This window comes from Mus pahari, chromosome 5, assembly GCF_900095145.1.
Source record: "Mus pahari chromosome 5, PAHARI_EIJ_v1.1, whole genome shotgun sequence".
Taxonomy (NCBI): domain Eukaryota; kingdom Metazoa; phylum Chordata; class Mammalia; order Rodentia; family Muridae; genus Mus; species Mus pahari.
In genome coordinates this window covers 162,709,937-162,732,792 of record NC_034594.1, presented here as the reverse complement: position 1 = coordinate 162,732,792, position 22,856 = coordinate 162,709,937, and the positions used below count along the sequence as shown (strand labels likewise).

The window sequence follows — 22,856 nt, the reverse complement described above, 5'->3', positions numbered from 1 at the left end:
CCACGTAATTGATTTTAATGGCAGCTTTGTGGCATCTTCTGTTGTCTGGATTCACGCCAGATGCCATCAGTGGAGCCTCTGGGGACCGAGGGGCACAGAGCAGCAGATGAGTGGTTTCTTGAGCCCCGGTAACTGGGATAGATTAGTTTGGTTGATAAACACTGAGCACAGCAGGCTCCAAAGGCAACCGCGGGTACAACTGACCTTTTTGTTCTCTGTCAGGGTCTAAGGAAAAGTAGCGAGTGCAGCAGGAACAGAAAGACCATCATCCCCCGCTGCGTGCCTAACATGGTGTGTCTGCACACATACATTATCTCGGAGGAATCGGTGTTTCTTGTGCTGCAGCGTGCCGAAGGTGGGTTGGCCGTGAGGAGCGTCGCCTGTGCCGTGTGCTAGTGCTAGTGATGTTGCTTTGCCTGTCATTTCATGAGCTTGGAATCTGTCTCCTGACTCCTGCTCAGCTTCCTTGCTCTGAGTTTTGAGGGAACAGGACAACCCAGGTGACTGGTCAGCGTCACTTACTGACCTGTGGGACAGTCCTCATGTGTGCAGTTTGCTTGGAGATTCACTGACAGAATGAGAGCTTCAGTGCACGCCGAGAGAGCGAGGCTTTATTTAGAGATTTAATTCTGTTCCCTTGTCTGCACTGAAAAGCTATACTTACATTAGATGACTAAAAACAGCATCCCCTGCAGAATTAATTAATTGCTTCCTTCAGAAGGAACGCAAGGGTGTTTGCTTAACATTTGACATTGCCTCGTTTCTGATCTGAGTCTCGTGAACACAGCATCTCACTGGCATCAGCATGGGTACAAAGCCGAGGCCTGGGCTCCGCCTTCAGCTGCATCGGAGCACAGGTGGCAGAAGGCACTCGATGATTCCGTATTGCCTGATAACACCTGAATTTAAATACATATCCTTTTACTTAGGTGACTACAGCATGTTAAAAAAAATTCACATAACACGTATTGCCTTTTGGTGTTAAAACAGGTATTCTTAAAATAATAAAGAAAATATGGAAACTTTTGGGATAGCACTTGAAATGTAAATAAAGAAAATAATAAAAATAAATAAATAAATAACAACAAAAAAAGAAAATATAAATTATTTTCTACTCTTACTGTAGAAAGNATCCTTACTGTATATTGAAAGTGAAATGCTCTATGAAAATACTCTATTTTTATAATAGACATAACATTTGAATTTAATACCTTTTTCTCAGGAAAAAGAGACACTGCCCTCTGGAATGATATCTCCTATGATAACTCAGGCAAGGGTTTTGGTGGGGGCAGTAAGGTACTAATGTTGTTATGGTGGAGCCTGCACAAGATAACGAGGTGGAGGGAAGACCCCACATGCAGTGTTTAATAGGGGATTCAGAGGGGCTCCACGGCTCACAGGTAGTAAGAGAGTTAATTGCGTGTGTGAATTGGATAACTAATTCACCTTTGTTCAGACATTATAGACAGCTTTTATCTGAGGATACCAGTGCATTACAGACATTATTGAATTAGAGGTCATGTCATCTGATAGCGAAATACAGCCACCTCTGGTGTGGAACAAAATAACTTGCGTAGTAATAATCCATAATAATTTAGAACAAGGTCAGTAGGATGAATGTAATTATGGTCAATATTCTATTACCATGGTGTGGATTATTCATGTTGGAGATTATCTGTGGCAAAGCTTCGACCCTCGCTTACCTCCGCTGTGTGTAGCTTGCCTTCCTTTCTCTTCTCGGCCCTCCATGTCACACTTGTCTTTCCTCTGCCATCTTCCCTTCTGTGCTGGTTTAATGTGGTGTGCCAGTGTCACAGTACTCTGAGGGCCCAGACAGATGGAAACACAATCACAGACTGTCATGGACTCGTGAACGTCTCTTCTTCCAAATGTCTGTGGCTTAATTTTCTAGAAGTCTTTGTGGTGTTAAAAAAGTTATTGCAAGTAGGAACCTCAGATCATTTGCTCTTAGCAGTTGATTGAGTGTGTGCTGCACCCTGAGCTGAATTTCCCGTAAACAAAGCAGGACAAGAACCTGCCCTCTTCCACACTTACTGCTGCTGTGGAGTTGGACAAGGGAAAGCAAAAAGCAATCAAGTACTGCACACGCGTCGGACCTCTGCTCCGATGCCTGGCTGACACAGGGTGACCTCCCTCCCGAGTGACAGCGAGGGGACTGTCTCACGTCATGTGCTCCAGGAGTCCTCTCTGAAATGGTGACATTTAGGAAGAGTTGAGTCACAAAACCCTACCATTTGCATGTAAGGTCCAAGGACAGGGGCAGTGTGACAACAGGGTGTTTGATGACTGAGAAAGGAGCTGGTGGCTGTGGTGTGGTCATGAAGACAGCTGTTCTGTCGTGGAGAAGCATGCAGTGTCGTGGTGGGGTAAGAGCTGATGCACACCTCACAAGCTCACTCACTCACCAGGCATCCCCGAGTGGGAGAGGGTCACTTCTGATGGCAGCCTGGCCCACATGAGATCTGATTTCTAACAGACAGAGTCAGAAGGGTCCCTCCCATGCATGCCCTCCCCAAGGGTGAGACCCAGAGTTCCAGTAGCCTCTTGCTGGCGGCACTCTCAGAAGTCTCCATTCCTTAGCAGCACCACAGAGGGGGCCACACTCACAGTCTGTGACCTGTGGGAGGGAGGCACACTTAGGTCTCCAGACCTCTGTGCTACTGTTAGGGTGTTTGTTAGCATCTGAATGTCTGTGCCCACACTCACTTTTTATTGTTTGAGCCTGAACACATTTTGAAAGTAGAACTGATGGACAGGATTCTGCCTTGCAGTTCTCCAGGGTGTTTGGCTAGAAATGTTAAAAATGGGACTTCCATTTAGCAAGTTGTGCGAAAAGTAAATTGAGTTGGTAAAAAAATGGCTTCAGTTTTGGACACATGAATTAGAGATAGTGTGGATACACGTAGAATTCATGTGTGTGCATGTGCATGTGCATGCTTGTGGAGGTCATATGTCAGCTGTAAATGTTGTTCCTCAGAAGCTCTTCATGTATGTTGAGACATGGTTTTTTACTTGGCTTGGGGTCTGCCAAGGAGGCTGGTCTGGCTAGCTGGCAAGGCCCAGGGATCCTCTGCATTCTGGGGTCCTAAGGAAAGCATCACCACACCCAGCTTTCTTATGGGGCCTGGTGATTGCCCGGCAAGTGCTTTTGTGAATGGGCCATTTCCCCAGCCCAGGAGATGTTTGTTGCTACCCAGATGGAGTAGGCAGCAGACAGCTTAGTGGTGCAGTCTTAGCATGCTTGCAGTCCTGGGTCCACAAAAGAAGCTTAGAAGACAGGTATCAAATAAGCATTGCTCTTTTAACCGTTTTCTTAGCTCTATTTGAGGGAGCAGATGGGAAATAGTCTCCAGTCAAGGCTGTGAGTGTTAATGTTAAGAGACTAAGGCAATAGAATGTTCTTCAGCCTAGCCATGAGTGGAATGTTCACTGTGTGGCACGTTCTCAGTCAGGGGACAGGGACTGATGAGGTTAGAAGCCCTCAGCTGTGAGAGCAGAACCGGGCAGAGCCAGGCATGGGGAGCTTCCCCACCAGTCTCTTCCAGTAGTTGGGTTTTAAGACTTAGCACACCAACTCCAGCTCTGTGGAGTGATGCGACCATCCGTATTCCCGCCAGTGTTCCGTTCTGGCTGTAGAAACTGAGGCTTCTTGTGGAGAGGATATCCTTCTGTGCCCAGGCTGTCTTTGAGCCTGTAATCCCTCTGCCTCAGCCTCTATAGTGCGGAGATAACAGGTCTGTGCCACCCTGCCTATTACTTCTGTTCCTGTGTTTTAATGCAAACAGATCTAATATGCTGCCTCTGACCTGCGTGCCATCATAGCAATGCACATTAGACACCTTCTGAGCTTAGTTAGAGCTGTGTTATAAAAGGTCACATTGAGTCCCAGGACTCAAGAAGCAGAGTCAGGCAGATACCTGTGAGTTTAAGACCAGCCTGGTCGACATAGTGAGTACCAGGCCAGCCAGGGCTAGGTAGCTTGCACAACGAGACCCTCCCCTCCCCTCCCCTCCTATTCCTTTCCTTCTTTTTGGAAGAAAATGTTCTCTGGGTGTAGTACTTAGAAAGTTAAGGCAGAAAGGTTATTACGAGTTCAAAGCCAGCCTGGAGTATAGACTAAGGATGAGGCAATGTGAGCTGTCTCACCATTGCTAGATCTGTCTAGATCTAGATCTGCCTTTCTGTGCCTCAGTTTTTTTGTACACCAAATAGAGATTTGGTGACTATGCACTCAGTAGGACTGAAGGAGGATGAGACAGCTGCATGTGTATAGCACGTAGTGACAGGCATGTGTTGAGAACTGCGTGCTTCTAAGGGTAGCAGGCATCGTAAACACTGCGTGTCTGCAGATGCTGTCCTGCCTTTGACTTGAGGACCTGTGGAGTGGTCTGCTCATTTCCCATGATGCATCTCTTCCTCTATTACTGGTATATGAACTGTTCCTATTACTTGCATGTATGTATCTTTGTGTATTTTTTATTTTGTTTGAAGAATTATTGTAGGGCAGATATCTTTAAATGGGAATTTCTAGGTCAGAGGTGATTTTTACTTTGCTATAATAATATCATCTGTGTTAAATCCAATTTCTAAGTTTGCTCAAGCAAATCCACTCATTTATTGTACAGTCTTGTAGAAAACCAAAAAATTAAAATAAAAGACAGAGAGGTTTAATTAAATGTTATGAATTGCTATTTTATAGCTTAAGATGGTATAATACCTAGAATTTCCTGTGCTTCAAAGAGGCCTAGAAAATACCAGTTACATGCTTGATATGTTAGCATGATCAATATTTTAAGTATTTTCTATTTCTGTTTGAGATTTAATGAACAACAGTTATTTAGGCTAATGTCATAATGTTAGGCTATCAATGTTTGTGTAAGTCTGTTTGTTGGGGTTGATTTTGCTTCTGAAGAAAGCAGAACACTTTGGAGGAATCTGCAGTGTTGGAGGAATAATGTGCTCTGGTTTGGGGACTCACAGTTTATCAGCAGAGGTAAGGACATGCTTGGCCCCTGGCCCTGCTCCACTTTGAATGCCAAGGCTGAACTGGCCTCAGGAGCGAAGCTGGAGGGCCTCAGGCAGTGAAGCCCGGCTCCTGTAATTCATGTTAGGGGGCTTATGTGAGCCCAGAAGGTTCCATAAAGAAAACACCAACAGTCACATTGAAAATTGTTATAGTGAAAACAGTGGAAATTCCACTGGATGCCACCATGATTAATAAAACGGCTAGTTGCTAATGTCTGGTACAGGTAGCTTGCTGAAGAAGGAGCTGAATTGTCTGTTGTGTGTGAAGGGGATTCTGGCCGAGCTACTTAGCAGCTTGCACAGGAGCCTGAGAACTACTCAGGTTCCCTAGCCAGCTGCCAGTGCATGCTGGGCATCCCAGGACCTGCCCAGCAGCTAGAGGCAGGAGAATGGAGATTCAGCTAACAAAGCAGCGTTTGACTGTAGCTTAACACCTACTGTGTGGCCAGGTGTGCTACACAATCATTTAAATTCATTTTCCCTTGGAAATGTTAAGCTATGCTGCTAATTGTGAGTTAAAGTTGGAGCAATAGCTGAGAGTTACATCCTGATCCACAGGTGCCAGGCAGGGAGGGGGGAGGGAGCAAGGAAGAAAGAGAGATAGAGATAGATAGATAGATAAACAGTCTCTCTCTCTCTCTCTCTCTCTCTCTCTCTCTCTCTCTCTCAGCCTAGTGTGGGCTTATGAAACCTCCAAGTCCATCCTAGGTGATGCACTTTTTCCAACATGACCACACCTCCTGATCCTTCTCAAACAGTTCCACTACCTTATGACTAAGCATTCAAATATTTGAGCCTTATTCAAATCACCACATACTACTCCCTGTCCCCCACAGGCTTGTAGCTATATCATAATGCAAAAATGCATTCATTCCTACTTCAAAAGTCCCCATAGACTATCAGAATCTCAACATTGTTAGTCCAAAGTCTCTTTTGGGACTTAGGACAATCTCTTAACTGTAGCTCCCTGTAAAATCAAAACGAAACAAAACAACCCAGATCGCATACTTCTCACATACAATGGCATGATTGTACATTACCGTTCCAAAAGGGAGGAAAGGGAGCAGAGCGAGGAAATACTGGATCAAAGCAAGACTAAAGTCAGCTGAGCAAACTAAAGTCTGTATCTCCATGTCTGAAGTCAAAGGGTTCTTCAGATCACCAACGCCTTTCAGCTTAATAACTACAGCATACTTCTCTGTCTTGGGCTGGTTCCGATCCCTGTTAGCGGCTCTCCTTAGCCCATACGCCACAGCTCTGGCATCTCCAACATCTTGGGGTCTCCCGTGAAATCCAGGCTTCACCGTCACAGCTTCACACAGTGGTTACTGTTGTCAAATATTGTGGCAATCTCAGTTAGGCCAGTGGTGGATCCTTAAATGTTATTTGTGGGGGAACTCTGAAGCCCTGAACGTATACCCTAAGGAGGACAAAAGGAGACATGAAGGGCTGAGGGAGAGGGAGCGGGGGAGAGGGAGAGGTGTGAGACGCTGGCATTGACCCTACTGCTCCTCGTGCTGAGGGCAGGGTAAGCCAATCACTGATGTCCTTGGAGTGAGTTGTGAAGTAGATGCTTCTTGGATGCGGTTGATGGCTTTATACCCGTGGCTGTCTGCGAATGGTTAAGTTTTTCAGTTTAGCTCCCTTGGTGTATGACACCCAATAGCAAATGAAAACTGATCTGAAAATTCACCCTCCTCATTAAAGTAGGGAGACTTAGTGTGTGTGTGTGTGTGTGTGCATGTGTATGTGTGTGTATGTGTGAGTGTGTGTGCATGTGTGTATGTGTGTGTGTGTGTATGTGTGTGTGTGCGTGTGTGTGTATGTGTGTGTGTATGTGTGTGTGTGCGTGTGTGTATGTGTGTGCGTGTGTGCGTGTGCGTGTGCATGTGTGTATGTGTGTGTGTGCGCGTGTGTATGTGTGTGTGTGCGTGTGTGTATGTGTGTGTGTGTGTGCATGTGTGTGCGTGTGCATGTGCGTGTGTGTGTATGTGTGTGTGTGTGTGTGTGTGAGTGAACATGCACATCACAGCATGCGCCCAGAGGTCAGAGCACAGTCTGTAGAAGTTGATTCTCTTCTGCTCATGTGGGTCTCTGGAATTGAACTTAAGTCATCAGACTCAGCAGTAAGTGTCTATACCTGTCGAGCTGTCTCACTTGCCCTCAACACATCTTTCATTTCCCAGTTTTGGGAACAGTCTCTTGTCATGGAGAATGCATTTGCAGCTTCTCTTCTTGAGACTTCGGCCCCAAATTTAATGAATTATTCTTTTGATATAGTTTTTAATAATTAAATTTCTAACCCATGTGGTTTCTGTGATTTTTAAAAAACATGTAGATTCTAGTTAGAACATCTCTGTAATCTATAGTAAACTGAAGCACTATTGTGGCCAGCACTGTGGCCACTGCTGGGATAGTTCATGTTCATTTGACGACATAGGTAGGTTCTAGGTTTAGAGGTGTGTCAGAACATGGACTGTTTTTTGCTTGGTGACTCATCCTATTAATAGCTGCTCAGTTAATCTTCCCCAGTAGTCATATTTGTTTATACTAAGTATGTGCCGTGTTCCAGAAGCAGAAGATGGGAGAAAAAGTTAACATGTCACTTTTGAAGACACCAGCTTCCAGGTCGCCCGCTGGTCCCCAGGCCTGGACTGGGCATTTTCAGAATGGACTGCTACTGTACTCCCTACTATAGTGTACAGTGTTAAGCAATACTGTATCTCTGGTGGACTAGTTATGACTTAAGCAGAAGACTAAACAATGTTTTACTTAAAGATCTAGCTGTTGTGGGGATTACAAGTAATTACCCTTAACAGGAAGAAATAGGTCATAATTTTTAAAATAATTGACACTGCATTGGACACTTACTGAAGTCCACAAAAGACCATCACACTTTATTGCATATACAACATAATAGGTCTTTGATATTAATGAATTTTATTGACTTATTTTTTGGCTAATTATCATAGTACTTCATTTTCTTCAGTGACTCAAGTAACTACCAAGGTAGAAATCTTAATTTTTTTGTCGCTGTTGTTCACAGGTGGCAAACTCTGGTCGTATATCAGTAAATCCCTGAACAGAAGCTCTCGGGAAAGCTTGGACGTTAAGGAAGGGAGGCCGTCCATGCCTCCTCGAGTGTGCCTGCAGCAGCCCAGTGCCAGTCCTCAGGGCGGCAGCAGCTTCGAGTCCAGAGGGAGCGACATGGGGAGCACGCTGAAGGCTCTGCCTCTGAAGACTAGTCTCACCCCGAGTTCCCAAGATGACAGCAACCAGGAAGACGACGGCCAGGCCAGCTCTCCCAAGTGGCTGGATTCGGGCTCCAGTTCAGAGGGCGAGTGCACAGTGGGCTACCTGACGCTGTGTAATGAGTATGGGCAAGAAAAGATGGACCTGGCGTCTCTGAGCGAGGAGTCTGTCACGCAGCCTGAAGGGGACAAGGCTGACACCCAGGTTGTTAGGAGTTCCCCAGCATGCCTTGCCACTGACAGTGTGAGCCCTAGCACCCACCTCAGGTTCTTCCCTGGAGGTGAGGACCTAGAGGCAGTTTCTTCTCCTCGAACATCTGATTCCCTCAGTAGGTCGAAAAACAGCCCTATGGAGTTCTTCAGAATTGACAGTAAAGATAGCACAAGTGAACTCCTGGGACTAGATTTTGGTGAGAAATTCCACAGTCTGAAACCAGAGCCCTCGAAAGCCCTCTTTACCCTTGAAGATGGAGACAGCCCTTCTCAGAGTCTTGATCCCGGCGAGAGCGAGAGAGAGAGCGAAGTTCAGGACTCCGTGAGCCGGGGCTCAGATGATTCCGTCCCAGTTATCTCATTTAAAGAGGCTGCTTCCGAGGACGTCGGTGGGGCTGAGGAGGGAAGGCCCGACCTTCTTGTGAATTTACCTGGGGAACTTCAGCCAACAAAGGAGGCTTCAGCAGTGGACCCTACGCTTTCCCAGGCCAGTGCAGGCAGGCTGGAGAGTAAGCTGCTGGAAGCCCCGGACGTGTTGTGCCTCAGGCTGAGTTCTGAACAGTGCCATGGCCTAGGTAAAGAAGGCCCAGAGGAACTGAGCGATCCCACTGAATTCTGTCCCGGTGGTGTGACCCCAGAGCACGACGCTCAGGCAGATTCTGGGGTGCTGTTCGCGGCTGCCGTTGATCACGGGAGCTCCTCAGACCAGTTTCTGTTTTCCAGCTTGTGTTCTGAGTCTGACAGGCTGGGGCAGGTGGAGGTGGCGGTCACTGCACAGGACTTGCAAGAAAACCTCTTCCACCTTTCTAGTCCCTGCTTAGGTGCTAAAGAACACAGTGCACACACCGACACTGCCACGTCGGAGGAGGTGTTGCTGTTCACGGAACCAACTACAGAAGAACCGAACTCTCTGTTCCAGAGAGACTCAGAGGCCCAGGAGCGAGGTGTGGGAACTGGGGAGGCAGACAAGGAAATCCATCAGATCTTTGAGGACTTGGATAAGCGATTAGCAGTAAGCTCTAGGTTCTTCATCCCAGAGGGCTGCATTCAGAGATGGGCAGCGGAAATGGTGGTAGCCCTTGACGCCTTGCACAGAGAGGGGATTGTGTGCCGAGATCTGAACCCAAACAACATCTTATTGAATGATGGAGGTCAGGAACTTTCACAAATGCATTTCTTTTTATTCGCTGTTGCTTCCAATTAACTGAGTAGGCGTTTTATCTTGTAATTAGTATCTTCATTTCCTGTCTAGAGCTTCATTATCAGTGCAGCAAATTCACCCCCAGTAATAGCTTCTAGTACTTAATGATGCCATTATTCTTAATGATACTGTTTTTAGCTACAAAAGGAGTAATTACAGTTCGCTTCTGCAGAAAATGGAAGAGAAAAATGTTTTGATTTCTCCTGTCGTTTTGTTTTTAGGACACATTCAGCTAACGTATTTTAGCAGGTGGAGTGAGGTTGAAGATTCCTGTGACAGCGATGCCGTAGCGGGAATGTACTGTGCCCCAGGTTAGAGCACTCTCCTCAAATGCCCCACTTGAAAGGTGGCTCTTCCTTCTCTCTGCCAGTTGTGCTTTTCACTAGCGGCTCACACACTCATCATGTCTACTCACTCCTTTAGCCCTAATGAAGAAAAGTAGGGAATTGAACAGTTTGGAGCCAAAGATGTGTGCATGGGTGTGCACACACACCCATGCACACTCGCTGCTCTTGGTAAAAGCATTTATATATCTCTGGAAACTCACTGTGTTCTTTGAAGTGTCTTAAGGAAGGCCTGTGTCCCCTAAGCCTCTCCACATGGGCGGATTTGAAATTTTATTAAGATATGGGTCTGCTTTTTATTTTTAACATCACAGATGTATGTCTGTGGCCGTCCAGGCCTCTGTTGGCATCCATAGTTACGCACATCCATTGAGTTTGAGTTGCCCTCTTGTCAGTACAGACGGGGTGCTGTTCACCCCACAGCTTGCTCAGTTTTACTGAGCACTAAGTCTCAGAAAGGCTCAGAGTTCACTTATCCCTCACTCACTGGCTGCCAGGGGTCTCAGGACAAGGGAGCGGGTGGGTTCCACTGGGTCACTGGGTAAGTGGTTTTTAGTTTGTGCTGGCTCACCTTGCTTAGCTTGGCTCCACAGGAAATGACGATAATTAGGAATGAAAGGCTTTATTGTTTTTAGGGAAAACTAACCTTGGTAAGAGTTGCTGGGCTGAGGAAAGGCAGGTTTTCAACCCAATGCAAATTCCCAAGCTTTCCCCCAAATGAGTACTTGTGAACCAGTACTGTTCTATAGTTAATGAATAACAACAATGTTGTATGAGACCGCTGTGTTCACTGGTGTCTCTTTCTAGTGTGGTTAAGAACTAACATTTTAGGTTCCAGTTAGCATGGCCATATTTGTTAAGTACAGTGAATTTGGATGCTTAAGAGTCCACCTTAGACCTGGGAGAGTCTGTGAGTAAAGTGTGTTCTGTCCTGAAGTGGGGCCCAGTGTGCCATGTAGATTAGAGCTGAGTGTCGTGGGTGTGTGCTTCTCTCTGAAACAGTGGCTCTGGGGCTACTTGCCATCTGAGCACATCCAGGCCGGTTCTCCTTTAGCATCTGAGCCTTTTTACATGATGGGATAAAACTATTCCACACAAACTCTCAGTTTCACGTACTGAGTTTATCAGTTTCCAAGTGTACTGTTCCAGGTTAACAATTAATTCCAAGTTTAACAGTTTTCCATGTTCACCAGTTTCCAAGTCCAGTCTCTGGGAATGCCATTCCTCACATTTGACCAGCAGGTGGCAGTACACTATTAATAGATCCTTCGATTTCTGCAGTCCCCTTCCAGGTTGTCCTTCATAGCATCTGGGGGAAAAAAATCCAGCCCAACTATAGTCTAAAGAGAGGCTTTGTTGTGATTGCTTGTATGAAAGAATTGCACCTTCCAGCTGCTTAGCTGTTCTGTGCATGAGCAATCCTTGGGCAGATCAACTTTAGCAACAAGGGGAAACCCAGAAAAGTAGATGCCTCCTTCTGTTAACAAGACCTCAAACCTAGAGAGGCAGAGCCTGCACCTCGGAATCCTAGAGGGGTTGGAGCCTCAAGCTGCAAAGCATCCCTTAAAACCAAAAGGTGTCTTCCTTGTCAGTGGCAGAGAGCAGTGCAATGGGCCAGCATTTCAGTGGACAGTGGCCACAGCGGAGTCCCTGGCAGCAATTTCCCCCTCCCCCATCTGTCCCTCCCTGCAACTCTGACCTGAGTCCTGCTGAGATCTCACTAAAGCCAAAGCTCTGCTGCCTGGTTAGAAAGTCCAGAGGGTGCAGAGGGGAGCTCTGCCCTCTGTTTACCCAGTGCGGCCTGCCCCTGCCCTCCTCTCTCCCTCCCGGGATCCTTATCATCTGTTTGTTCAAAAAACATCACCCACCTGCCTGTACTTTATACTATCACCGTATCCTTTTATCTTGTGGATGATGTGCCTTGATATTTTGAGAAAAATTTCCAGTAACAGATTCGATTTACATGGACAGAAACTTGAGCAAACGCCAGACTAGCAGGGGGGCTATTATTCTGTTCTATAAATAAGTTTAGACCAGAAAACACTCACAGAAACCTGGGAATCAACATGTTTGGGTCTAATTGAGGGGAAAAGCAAGATAGATAAAAATTTTGAAATGCAAATGATCACCTTCTGTTGTTTAAGAATTGCTTCTGCCAACTTTGTGATCTTGGATTTAAAGCCACAGACCTCCAGCCATGTCTACGAAGGCAGTCTAAGACTCACAAGTTCCTGCAAAAAAAAATCCTAAGAACTTGAAAAAAAAAAGTTGCCTTTTATGTTAAAGCAAAGAGATCCAGCAATACAAAGACAAAACCCATGGAGCTCTGTCTGTCTGTCTGTCTGTGAAAAAGCTGGCCCTTAAATGGCTACAGCTGCAGGTCCATCAAGAGGATCTGAGAATACGAATTTACAGAGCAGACTTAGCCCTGTTCTCAAAGTTGGACCTTTCGGGTTCATTTTGTATGTTTGGATTATCTATCAGGGTTTTTATTAAATAGACGTCACTCATGGCAAACAGCTTCCTTTCATACTGCAGACACACAGAAAGAGGAGGAGAGAAAGAGGAGAAGCAGGGCCGTGGGGTGCCAGGTAGGCAGAGGGTCTGCAGCACCGAGTAGGCCTGCAGCAGCACTGTCCTCCCTCAGGAGCTCCTGGATGCACGAGGACAGGGAGTGGGTCAGGAGCCGGGGTGATGCTCACTTTTCTCTAGAGCACTTGCTCGTGGTTACTTGAATTTTATTTCCAATGCTATAGAAACCACAGCTTCACCAAGTTTTTGACCCAAGGATTTGAAGTAACTTCCACTTAGTAGCATAGAATAAATTTTGCTACAACAGTTTTAGTGTTATAGAAAAATAAAATACAATGTCAGGGACTGTCGTTAATGTTTTCATAGCAGTATCTTTTACCATCAAAGGCAACTAGAAATAGAACTTATACCCTTAACCATGTGACGTACAAAGACCGATTGAAAATTCAGTGTACAGGCGAGGTAAGGCGGGCAGAATCAGGTACATGTCAGTTATCAAGCTAATGCCCTCACCCACACGTCTGTTTCCTGTGTCTCTGACACTGTTACTTTCAACCCCATTGTGAACCCTTAATTTTAAATACTTGAAATTTACATTGGTATTTCTCACTGGATAGTTACCAGACTGGAGTTTTATAGGTGAGTGTGTGCATGAATTGAAGAGGACCGACACACTTTTCTCTGCAGCCTCATCTCCACGCTCCCAGATGTCAAATGACAGCTTTGCTTCCTCTGTTAGGCAATTTCACACTTGAAAACAGCTCACAGCTGACAGTGAAAAGTGAAACAGAATTCAGTCTGCAGAATTCAGGGTAGAGCAGGACACTCAAGTACCTCTGTCCTGTGCTCCCCAGAGAGTCCCCAGAGCGAATAGTCACACATAGTTCATGAATATATTTTGGGGTAGTAGTCTCTCTTGCCTTTCTCCATAAACACCCTTCCCCTCTGTTTCTTTCTTGGTAAGTACTTACTTGGTAAGTACTCAGCAGTGTACTTCAGTGCTTTATATTAGAGCTAGGATTCAACCCAGGGGTGGATTAATATGTGTTGAGACCATCAGACACTTTTTTTGTTGTTGTTTTTTTTTCGAGACAGGGTTTCTCTGTATAGCCCTGGCTGTCCTGGAACTCACTTTGTAGACCAGGCTGTCCTCAAACTCAGAAATTCGCCTGCCTCTGCCTCCCGAATTCTGGGTCACTTCTTAATTTAGAGATTTCGATGCCATTGAGAATTGCTAGGCCCTTATGGTTTGTCCCAGACATGGCGTTGATGCTTGTGTTGATCTTGGACAAATTATTTAAGATTTTTCAGGCCTCCTTTTCATAGTAGTAAGTAGATTGTTGAATAGAAATAAAATCACCTATGTCCATCATACAATACACTTCTTATACAAAAATTGGTCAGAATTCAAGTTCATCAAGGACAGAATTCCACCTAAGAGTTGAGTTCAAGGAATTATTTTACTTGGATGACCTTTAAAGTATATTTTCATATATCTGTAGAGTTTTTATAAAAACTATAAATTATGGAAATGGATTTATTGAAAAAAATTCATTTAGAGGAAGAAGCAAGACACTTTAAAATACACCAAAAGATTCTCAACAGGAATAATAAGGATGAAAGAAGTGAGGTTTATTTAAATATGAGCATTTAAGAGTTGTAGAGTGATTTCAGCAAACAGAAACAAAATAAATAAAGCTGTGTATTTGGAAATTATGAGGACATAATCAGGAAACGGGACTGTGGTCTTAGGGCAGGCTTTTCCTCTTCTGGAGAAAGCAATGGAAGGCAAGGCTGAGTTTAAAGCTAATTTGAGAAGAGTTGCATTTGTGGCTTGGTAGAATTTGCCCTTGAGCAAAATGATCAGTAGGTCCCTGGTACATAGGCGGTTTTGTGTGTGTGTGTGTGTGTGTGTGTGTGTGTTTCTGGACTGATCAGCAAGTGTCTTTCAACTTTTGCCTCCAGTTTTTGCTGTAAAGCCAATCTGTTTCCTTCAAGGAGAGTAAACTGTCTGGTTTTCAGAAAAGAGCAGGGGTTTCACACTTGTACTCCACTACATGCCGAAACAAACAGGGTGTCAAGTCCTCAGAAGTCTTTCCTGTCAGGCAGGGGAGCCTGTCTGCCACCAAGGAGAGGGAAGAATGGGTGTGGAAGGGCTTGAGGGTCTGCTGCCCTGGGGTCTGTCCCAGACCCAGCTCGGAAGCACCCGGGAGCCTCACACGTACCCTAACTTGGCCTGACACCTTAACCAAGCTAAATGTTTTGAGGTCACACTTCTTGTGATGGCCACAGAGTGAGAACAGAAAATGAGATGGTGGACACTGAAGAACTTAGCTCCTGCCATTTAGTATCTTAGAGCTGTATATGTCTGGGCCCCGTGAGAGAAGAAACTTGTCGGCTCCTAGAATTAAAAAATGTGTAAGGATGGTCAGTAGTCAGTGCTCACACAGGAGAGGTGAGGCACAGCATCACTGTCGTCTTCCACACGGCCTGGCATTCAGTGGTAAGGGCAGCATCAGCTTCAGAACTGCTGCTGCGACAGTGGCTTACTTTGGCTCTTAGCTTTGGAGGTTCTGGTTCAGGCTCAGTTGGAGCAGTTGCTGTACAGCACACAGGAGCGTGTGGGGCCAGGAATTCTCCTCATACTTGGGTCCTAAGAGCCTCCTCAATACATACATGTCCCCAGTGACCTAAAGGCCTTCCACGAGGCCCCAGCTCTTAAACGTTCCTTGGCTTCCTGTAGTGCCAAGCTGGGGACAAGCCCTTTGGCACCCAGACCCTTGTGGACTTTAATATCTAGACGTTGGACCATTAAGGGGAGGTTAATTTCACCTGGTGTTTTCACCAACCCTCTTCCTTTCTGATCTTATGCATGCTCTGTCTTCAGGTGAGAGGCCCTGGAAGCTGTGGCTACAGAGTGCTGCTTCCTGTCTTGATGCTGGAGTTGGTCTGGGACAGTTAGGCAGCTGACCGCAGTACTGTGCCATCCCCAGAAGTCTGTGGGGGACTTCTGTTTGCCTCTGATTAGTAGAGAAGACAGAAGGCTGAATCATGAAGTGTGTGTGCGTGCGTGTGAGTAAGTGTGTACATGCATGGCATGCCCAAGCTTTGCTCAGGCGTGTGGAGACCATAGTCTGGTGTGTTCCGCTGTTGCTTTCCACGATATTTTTGCATCAGTCTTGGAGTGAATGTGGAACTTGCCATTAGGCTAGACTGCCTGGTTAGGGGAGCCATGGGTTTCTGCCTGCTCTCTACCCTACTGCTCCACCTGCCTGACTTTTAGCGAGTTTGGAGTTTTGAACTCAGGTCTCATATATGTGCAGCAAGTACTATACACCCTGAGCTACCCTGCTGGCCTAGAATGTTTAATCTTAAGCATTGAGTTCTTAGGATTTTGAGGAGCTGCTTTCATTTAAACCATATCCCCGTTTCCTATGAAATCTTGTCTGTTTTGTTATCCCTCCATGCCGCATGGAGGGCTTACTCCCTCTAAGCAGTCTGGAAATGCTAAAGTTTTAAGAAGTTAAGGCATACCATATGCAGGGCTTACTCCTATGCAATTCTTCATAAATATTCCCTTCAGATAATGCCTGGGCGTGCTAAGGTTTTTGAAAAGTTAATGATGGTAAGGCAGGTGGGGCTGCAGAAGCTCTGTTAACAGCAGAGCGTGCCGCCTTGGCCTGCCTAGCCCAGCAGAGCAGCGGGAAGAACGCCGTGCCTGTCATCCTCAGTTCCCAGTTAGCCATTTTCTCATCGGCAAGGGTGACGGCTTTGGTTGGGAGCACCATGACACCCGATGGCTGCTCAGAGCAGAGTTGTCGTGAGATGATCAGTGCGGAGTGGGTTTTCTCTGCTACAAGTGTGGGCTGCGGGAAGAAGCAAGACTGTGTAGCTTAGGAATCAGTCATCCAGAAGCTACATGGCACAAACCGCTCTTATTTCATCTCCCAAGAAAACAGCGTGGGGCGATACCTATAAACTCCTTGAACAAATAATTTTTGGCCCCAGAGTGCTGAATCAAGTGAAACCAAGTGTTTTGGCTCCAGTTATCCAGGTAATTCAAGAAAGTGTAGAACCACATCACCCTAAGGAGAAATCCAGACCTAAGTGGGAGGGGCCTAACCTGAGCTGGCCTATTTGGCCCATGATCCTATCCTATTCTCCCTCCCACAGCAGCCAGGGGCAGCTTAGCTAACACACACTGAGTTAGAGCAAAGCAGGGAGCAAGCTGGAGCCTCTCTTGGCCAAGCTAGCTAGCTAGCTTTCTTTCTTTCTTTCTTTCTTTCTTTCTTTCTTTCTTTCTTTCTTTCTTTCTTTCTTTCTTTCTTTCTTTCTTTCTTTCTTTCTGCCTGGCATTTGCACTAGACCTTTTCACTTTTCACAGGCCCGTGCCATACGCAGCAGAGCAAGCCGTCACCCAGAGGCAGCTACTGTAAGAGGTGCCACTCCACTGCCCAGACGAAGCCACTGTCAACTTGCTAACAGTGCCGCAGTTAGCAGCTGAGTGACTCCCACTGCCATCCTCTCTAATCTGTGTTCCACTTGCCACCGTGTGAACATCAGGTGTCATTTAAACTTCATAGTCTACAAGGCATAAAAGTGCAGAGGACTTGAGATGGATCATGGCTCTTAAAACAAATATTCTCGGGTCTTTGTAGGCGCTTTGAATGCTTTGAGTGAACAGCGTTACAAGATGCAATTGGATTATGTATTCAACACACATTTATTAAGTGCCTCCTGTGTCCCAGAAACTATGCTCGGGAGCCAGAAATAAAGACATAATTGGTATAATATTGACAGTTACTTTTGAAGTTATATCAAAGGAGACTGCCCCAACAGAGGACATATACAACTGGCTAACTAGGATGTTAATAGGCCTTCATAGGTGACTAGTTATATTTACAGAATGGAATTGCACCTAGCTAACAAAAGACAAACTTAGCTGTCCCTCTTGCCACAGTTGAGTCCATATAATGCTGGATACAAAATGCTTTCCTGTGCGTTTCCTTCTCTCTGGTCTTTAGCCATCAGCTGTAGTGGACAACTAATGCTTAGCCCCTGCATAGAAAATCTTTACACACAGCAAGAGCTGGAGAGAAATTGACTAGGATTTTGTAATTCTAGTCCCTTTCAATTAGCAGCAGATGCTGCAGGGAGAGCTTGCATGTATGTGGGAGCACGGGACTAATGCTTCCCAGCGCTAGCTAAGGGACACGTGTAGCGGGAGAAAGATGCTCTTTCCCCTGGCTCACGTGTATCAGTAATGACAGATGGCTTTATTAAAGCACCTTTCTTTACTATGTACATGCATTACTGATGCCTGGCTTCTTGTAAAAACTTTATAAAATCTTGATTATTTAAAATTTTACTAAATACTTAAAAAATTTACAAGAATTTAGACATGCCAAGCTCCCCCCAAACACACACACACACACACACACACACACACACACACACGCGCGCGCGTGCACATGCACACACGTACACAAGGTTAGACACTTAGTGTAACCAGTGCTGACACATACACACACACACACACACACACACACACACACATTTGTGTACACAAGGTCAGACACTTAGTGTAACCAGCGCTGACATACACACACACACACACACACACACACACACACACACACACACGCATACAAGTTCAGACAGTGTAGCTACTACTAACATGCATATGCACAGGTCAAGCCACTTAGACAATGTAGTCAGCATTGACAGGCACATGGGCAAGGTCACACACTTAGTGTAGCCAGCACTGGTGTGTACACATGCATGCACATGGGCAAGGTCAGGCACTTAGTGTAGCCAGCACTGGTATGTTCACATACATGCACATATACAAAGTCAGGCACTCAGTTTTTGGTTTTGACAATTTGCAAAACAGAGGCTCCTGTAGCATAAGTCGTCTGTACTTCTCCCTCTTCCTGCTATTATGTTAGTGTAGTGTGTGGGTCTGTGGCTTTAAGATTGGTTCACGCCTGATCCATGCTTGTTCTGTTACTCTTGAGGCATTGCCTGAGAGTGTGCATGGCAATTTAATGGAGTGTTATTTTAAAACTTTATTTACTATAATTTCTGCTTTTTCACTGAGTTTTATTTCTACCCTCCAAAAGAAAAGAAGTTAAGGGTCCAAGACGTATGCATTTCACAAGTTTAGCTATGAAGAACAATGTAGCCTATCTAGAAATCTATAGGTATGTAGATATGCACCCCTTCTGCCTGCCCTTGGATGTTGTGGCGTTGTTTGTGTGTTTGCTTTTTGAGACAGTCTTACACTGTAGCCCAAGATGGCCGGTAACTCACTATGTAGCCTAGACTCCTTTCAAGCTCACGAATCTTCCTGCTTCCAACTAACTCCCAAGGAATGAATCACAGGTGTGAGTGCCATGCCTTTATCTAGGAGGAATACTTAAACAATTATCTAAATTATAGTAGAATTTTTCTACATGTAAAATACTCTTTAAAGAATTTCAAATTTATTGATCTGCAGTCTTAGAGAAAGCCAGTGAGCACGAGGTGCTGCTAGGAGAGGTTATGAGTTATCCCAAGAAGGCATTTAACACCTTTAAAGGAAAGGCAAAGCCTGCATGTGGGATGTTGGAGACTACAGCACCTAAGATGCACGGCTGATTCATCTTCACAAGGTTTTGTAGGAAGGTAGGTGGCTTTCACCCAAAGCCTCGGTGAGTTTAATCTGCATTTTCTGGTTTTCTTGATTTTCAAGTGTAGCTTCCAGAAGAGTTTAGCTCTGTCTTTGGTTTTATTTTTCACTTGAGCCTTTGATACACACTTAGTTGATACTGCTGGTCTGGAGCTGCACCCCTGGCCCTGCAGATGTGAAGGTGGCGCTAACTCTGTGTGCGGGAATTGTGCCCTTGCCCCCAGTGTCCATCAGGTTCCCCGAGCCTGTGAGCGTGCTTGGCTTGGTGTCTTTGTCACTTGCCACATGGTTAGAGACCGCTTCTTTCATTTTCCGGGGTGGGAGTGGATAGGGGCAGGGTCTCCTTTTGTAAACAGGTGCTCCTTGAACTCAGGATCTTTCTGCTTAGCCTCTGAGTGCTGGGACCATGGGCTACCACCACAGGCTCAGATGTGAGTCCACACTCCCCACTTATTCCTTCTAACTCAGGAGCCGGCTCCGTGTGGTCTTCTTTTGGCTGTGAGGAGGAGACTCAGAAGACTGGCAGTCATGGCCTAAGCAACTCTCATTCTGTGTTTTAGGAAGCCTTGGATGGTCAGCATTGATAAGACCACACTGTTTTTCTGAAAACCCCCGTGACTTGTTGAAGTTCTGTGAGACAATCAACCCTAGTCAGACAAAGGCGCCATCGCATACATGACAGTCTTTGCTATTCTATCCAAGAAACATGATGGTTGAATCTTTAGTAGGAATTAAGATTCTTTTCTGAAGTTAGGAACTAGAATGGGTGGTAAAATGAAATTCCGTTGAGTTTTGTTAACTGCTGGCTCTTGCAGTGTGGCCTCATGATTCTTTGGGTGAGCTGGAATATAACTAAGCCGCTTCCATGTCTGCACACTGCAAGAAGAGGGTGATACACCTTCCTTGCACAGGCCAAGCATGAGTGAGGAGAGGGAGGGAGGCAGGCCCGGTGACTGGTTGTGGCAGTGACAGAGATGGAGATGAAGGACACCTGTTCACCTCAGTGTTCTCCACTCCTTGGCAGCTTAAGTTAGTGGAGGGGTTGGGGGAGAGGGAGAAGTTGTGAGAACAGCTCATGAACACTTTTGAAAGCACTTTTGGGATGATAAAATTAAAGCCACTGGATGTGGACAGAGGGGATGAAATGGCTGACCTCATGTAGAGCAGTGCAGCCAGAGCCCAGACAAAAGCCTCCAATTCTTGGATGCCGCTGTCCAGTCATGTTTCTGTGAGGACCTAACAGGTAGTTTTCTGAGGGAAGTGTGCTTTCTCTGGTTTTTTTGCTCAGTGCCTGTGGGAGCAAGGACACTTCCAAGCCCAGAGGTTGCCAATACAGTCGTGGTGCTGGGGCACATGAGAAGTTAACACATAGGGTGTGCAAGAAAACCTGTCCTTTTACACACTGTAACGAACTTTCAAAATGGAGTGAGTTTTAAAGGGATTCCTGGCTTCCCTGCTACACAGTTCTCGAAAACAGCCACACCGCCGTATGTGGCAATTCCTTACAGTGTCTATATTAAAGATTTAGTTTTGTCTCAGTGTGGGGGAGAGTGTGCAGTGTATGAAGGGCTGTACCCAGTGCTGCTTTGCACGTGGGCTTCTAGCTGACCTGTCTCCATCTCCTGTCTCACCGTGGGGTGCTGGTTATGATGTCAGCCATCACATCGGCTTTCACATGGGTCCCATGCCTGTGCAGGCACTTTTATCCCTGAGCCACCTCACTGACCACATGCTGGACTTGCAGTGAACGCATCAACTGTCTCATAGCTGCGTGTGAACGCATCAACTGTCTCATAGCTGCGTGTGTATGTCAGTGCCCTTGCTCTGTGCTAGAGCTCTAATATATTCCAGACTTTTTGGGTAAAGCAGTTTTAGAGCAGTGGGTTTGACAGCCACAGAAACCTCAGTTATTTTTTACCCATGTAACTTCATCTTATATATTGAAAGTTTTATATAATTTATTAGGAGGAATAATTATTTTTCAGGGCCTTTAAAAAGGCAGCCAACATCATGCATTCTGACAACTAAGGGAGAGATACTCTATTTAAATCCTGTGAAACAGCTCAGGAGTACAGAGCTCCCGTGCACTCCAGCTGCCCAGCTGCTCAGAAGTTAACTCTTTGCTGTAGATTAGACTCACCTAGGAAAGCCAGGCACAGCAGCTGTGACGTCAGTGACACAGTAGTGAGGTTCAGCAGCTGCACACATAACACAGTGGCCTTTATATTCTTGCACACAGGCTCTTCTTTAGGTCTCTTGTGATTTGAGTCTGATATGTTCCCTGAGGCTATATGCCAAAGGTGTGGTTGTAGACTGGGCTTCCAGGAAGTGTGGGAGGGTTTGATGGCACTGATCTTGTCAGCAGGGTGACCAGTTGATGGTCTTACTGGAGGTGGATGGGCCTCCTGGCAGAGGAGGTGGGTCACTCAAGGCATGTGCTGGCAAGGTGTGCCTTGTCCCCAGCCTCCTAGTCTCCATGAAGGGAGAGCTTTGCTTCATCATGCCAGATTTTCCTTTTTCTCTGGAGCCATAAGCCAGGAAGCTGTCCAACCTAGACTGGAGACTATGAACTATGAGCCAAAGCAAGTTGTGCCTTGAGTGACGTGAGATACTTTGTTATAGAGATGAGGACCAATGTAAGGCTGGGGTCTTTAGAGTATGGGGGTAGTTGTGTCTGAGGGAGAACCAGGGGAGAGGAGGAGAAACGGGAATGAAGGAGGACAGCAGCAGCAGCAGCAGCAGCAGCTCCAGGCGCAGTCAGGCGTCTCTACAGTGTCCGTGCCTGTGGTGTGTCCTGAGGAGCTAGCATACACGGAGAAGTGAGAAAGGAAGTTGCCGTTCTTCCCACGGGGCCATCACCCGCTTGCTGTCCACGGCCCATAGCCGACGCTGTATTGTCTCCCTGTAAACACCTGGGTGACGTGACCAGGGATTTCAAAGCATTAAAGCCGATGAATCTCAGTCTTAGAGGACTAGCTGGCCAAATCCACAGCACAGTGAAGGGTCCTCCGGGTCACTTGGTCATCTCCACCCAGGGACTTCTGACTGCTGAGGTGGTATGTGTCTCCGATGACTAGTGAAGTAGGATTCTGGCTCTCTAAAGTCGTCTTCTATCTGGCATGCATGCCAACTTTACCTTGTGTATCAAAGTGAGTCATTCTCTTCCCCCCACTCCCAAATTCTTCCATGCTCAGAAGATCCAGTATTTACCCTGTGCACCTGCCATATTACTTGTGGCAGCAGGTCCCCAGTGGTAATGGGAGGCAGGCAGAACTTGAGCTCTCGATGGGCTAGGCTGCATTAAAAGGTGTTCTTGTAAACTGTGTTACATTAACAGTACAGGCTACCTCAGCAAGTCTTTGCTGGGCTTTAGAAGGAACCCTGTGGGGAGACAGCATGGCTTCAGTCTGGATCTCCTTAGGCAAGTAGTGAGACCCTAAAAGGCATCCTCTAACATGCATATTCTCTGAGCCGGCACCCTCTAACATGCATATTCTCTGAGCCGGCACCCTCTAACATGCATATTCTCTGAGCTGGCATCCTCTAACATGCATATTCACTGAGCTGGCACCCTCTAACATGCATATTCTCTGAGCTGG

The 22,856-nt window shown here is 46.1% G+C and overlaps 1 protein-coding gene across 4 annotated transcripts in view; it reads left to right on the top strand.

The window, feature by feature from the left end:
- Positions 1-22,856, top strand: part of Rps6kc1 (ribosomal protein S6 kinase C1) — a 137,777-nt gene that overhangs the window by 101,795 nt on the left and 13,126 nt on the right. For 3 of the 4 annotated variants that reach the window (XM_021198093.2, XM_021198094.2, XM_021198091.2), the window contains 3 exons: positions 223-355; positions 8,093-9,661; positions 9,933-10,022. In XM_021198093.2, the coding sequence (XP_021053752.1) occupies positions 223-355; positions 8,093-9,661; positions 9,933-10,022 (1,792 nt within the window). The remainder of the gene's footprint in view (positions 1-222; positions 356-8,092; positions 9,662-9,932; positions 10,023-22,856) is intronic. The other variant, XM_029538787.1, reaches the window with a different exon arrangement.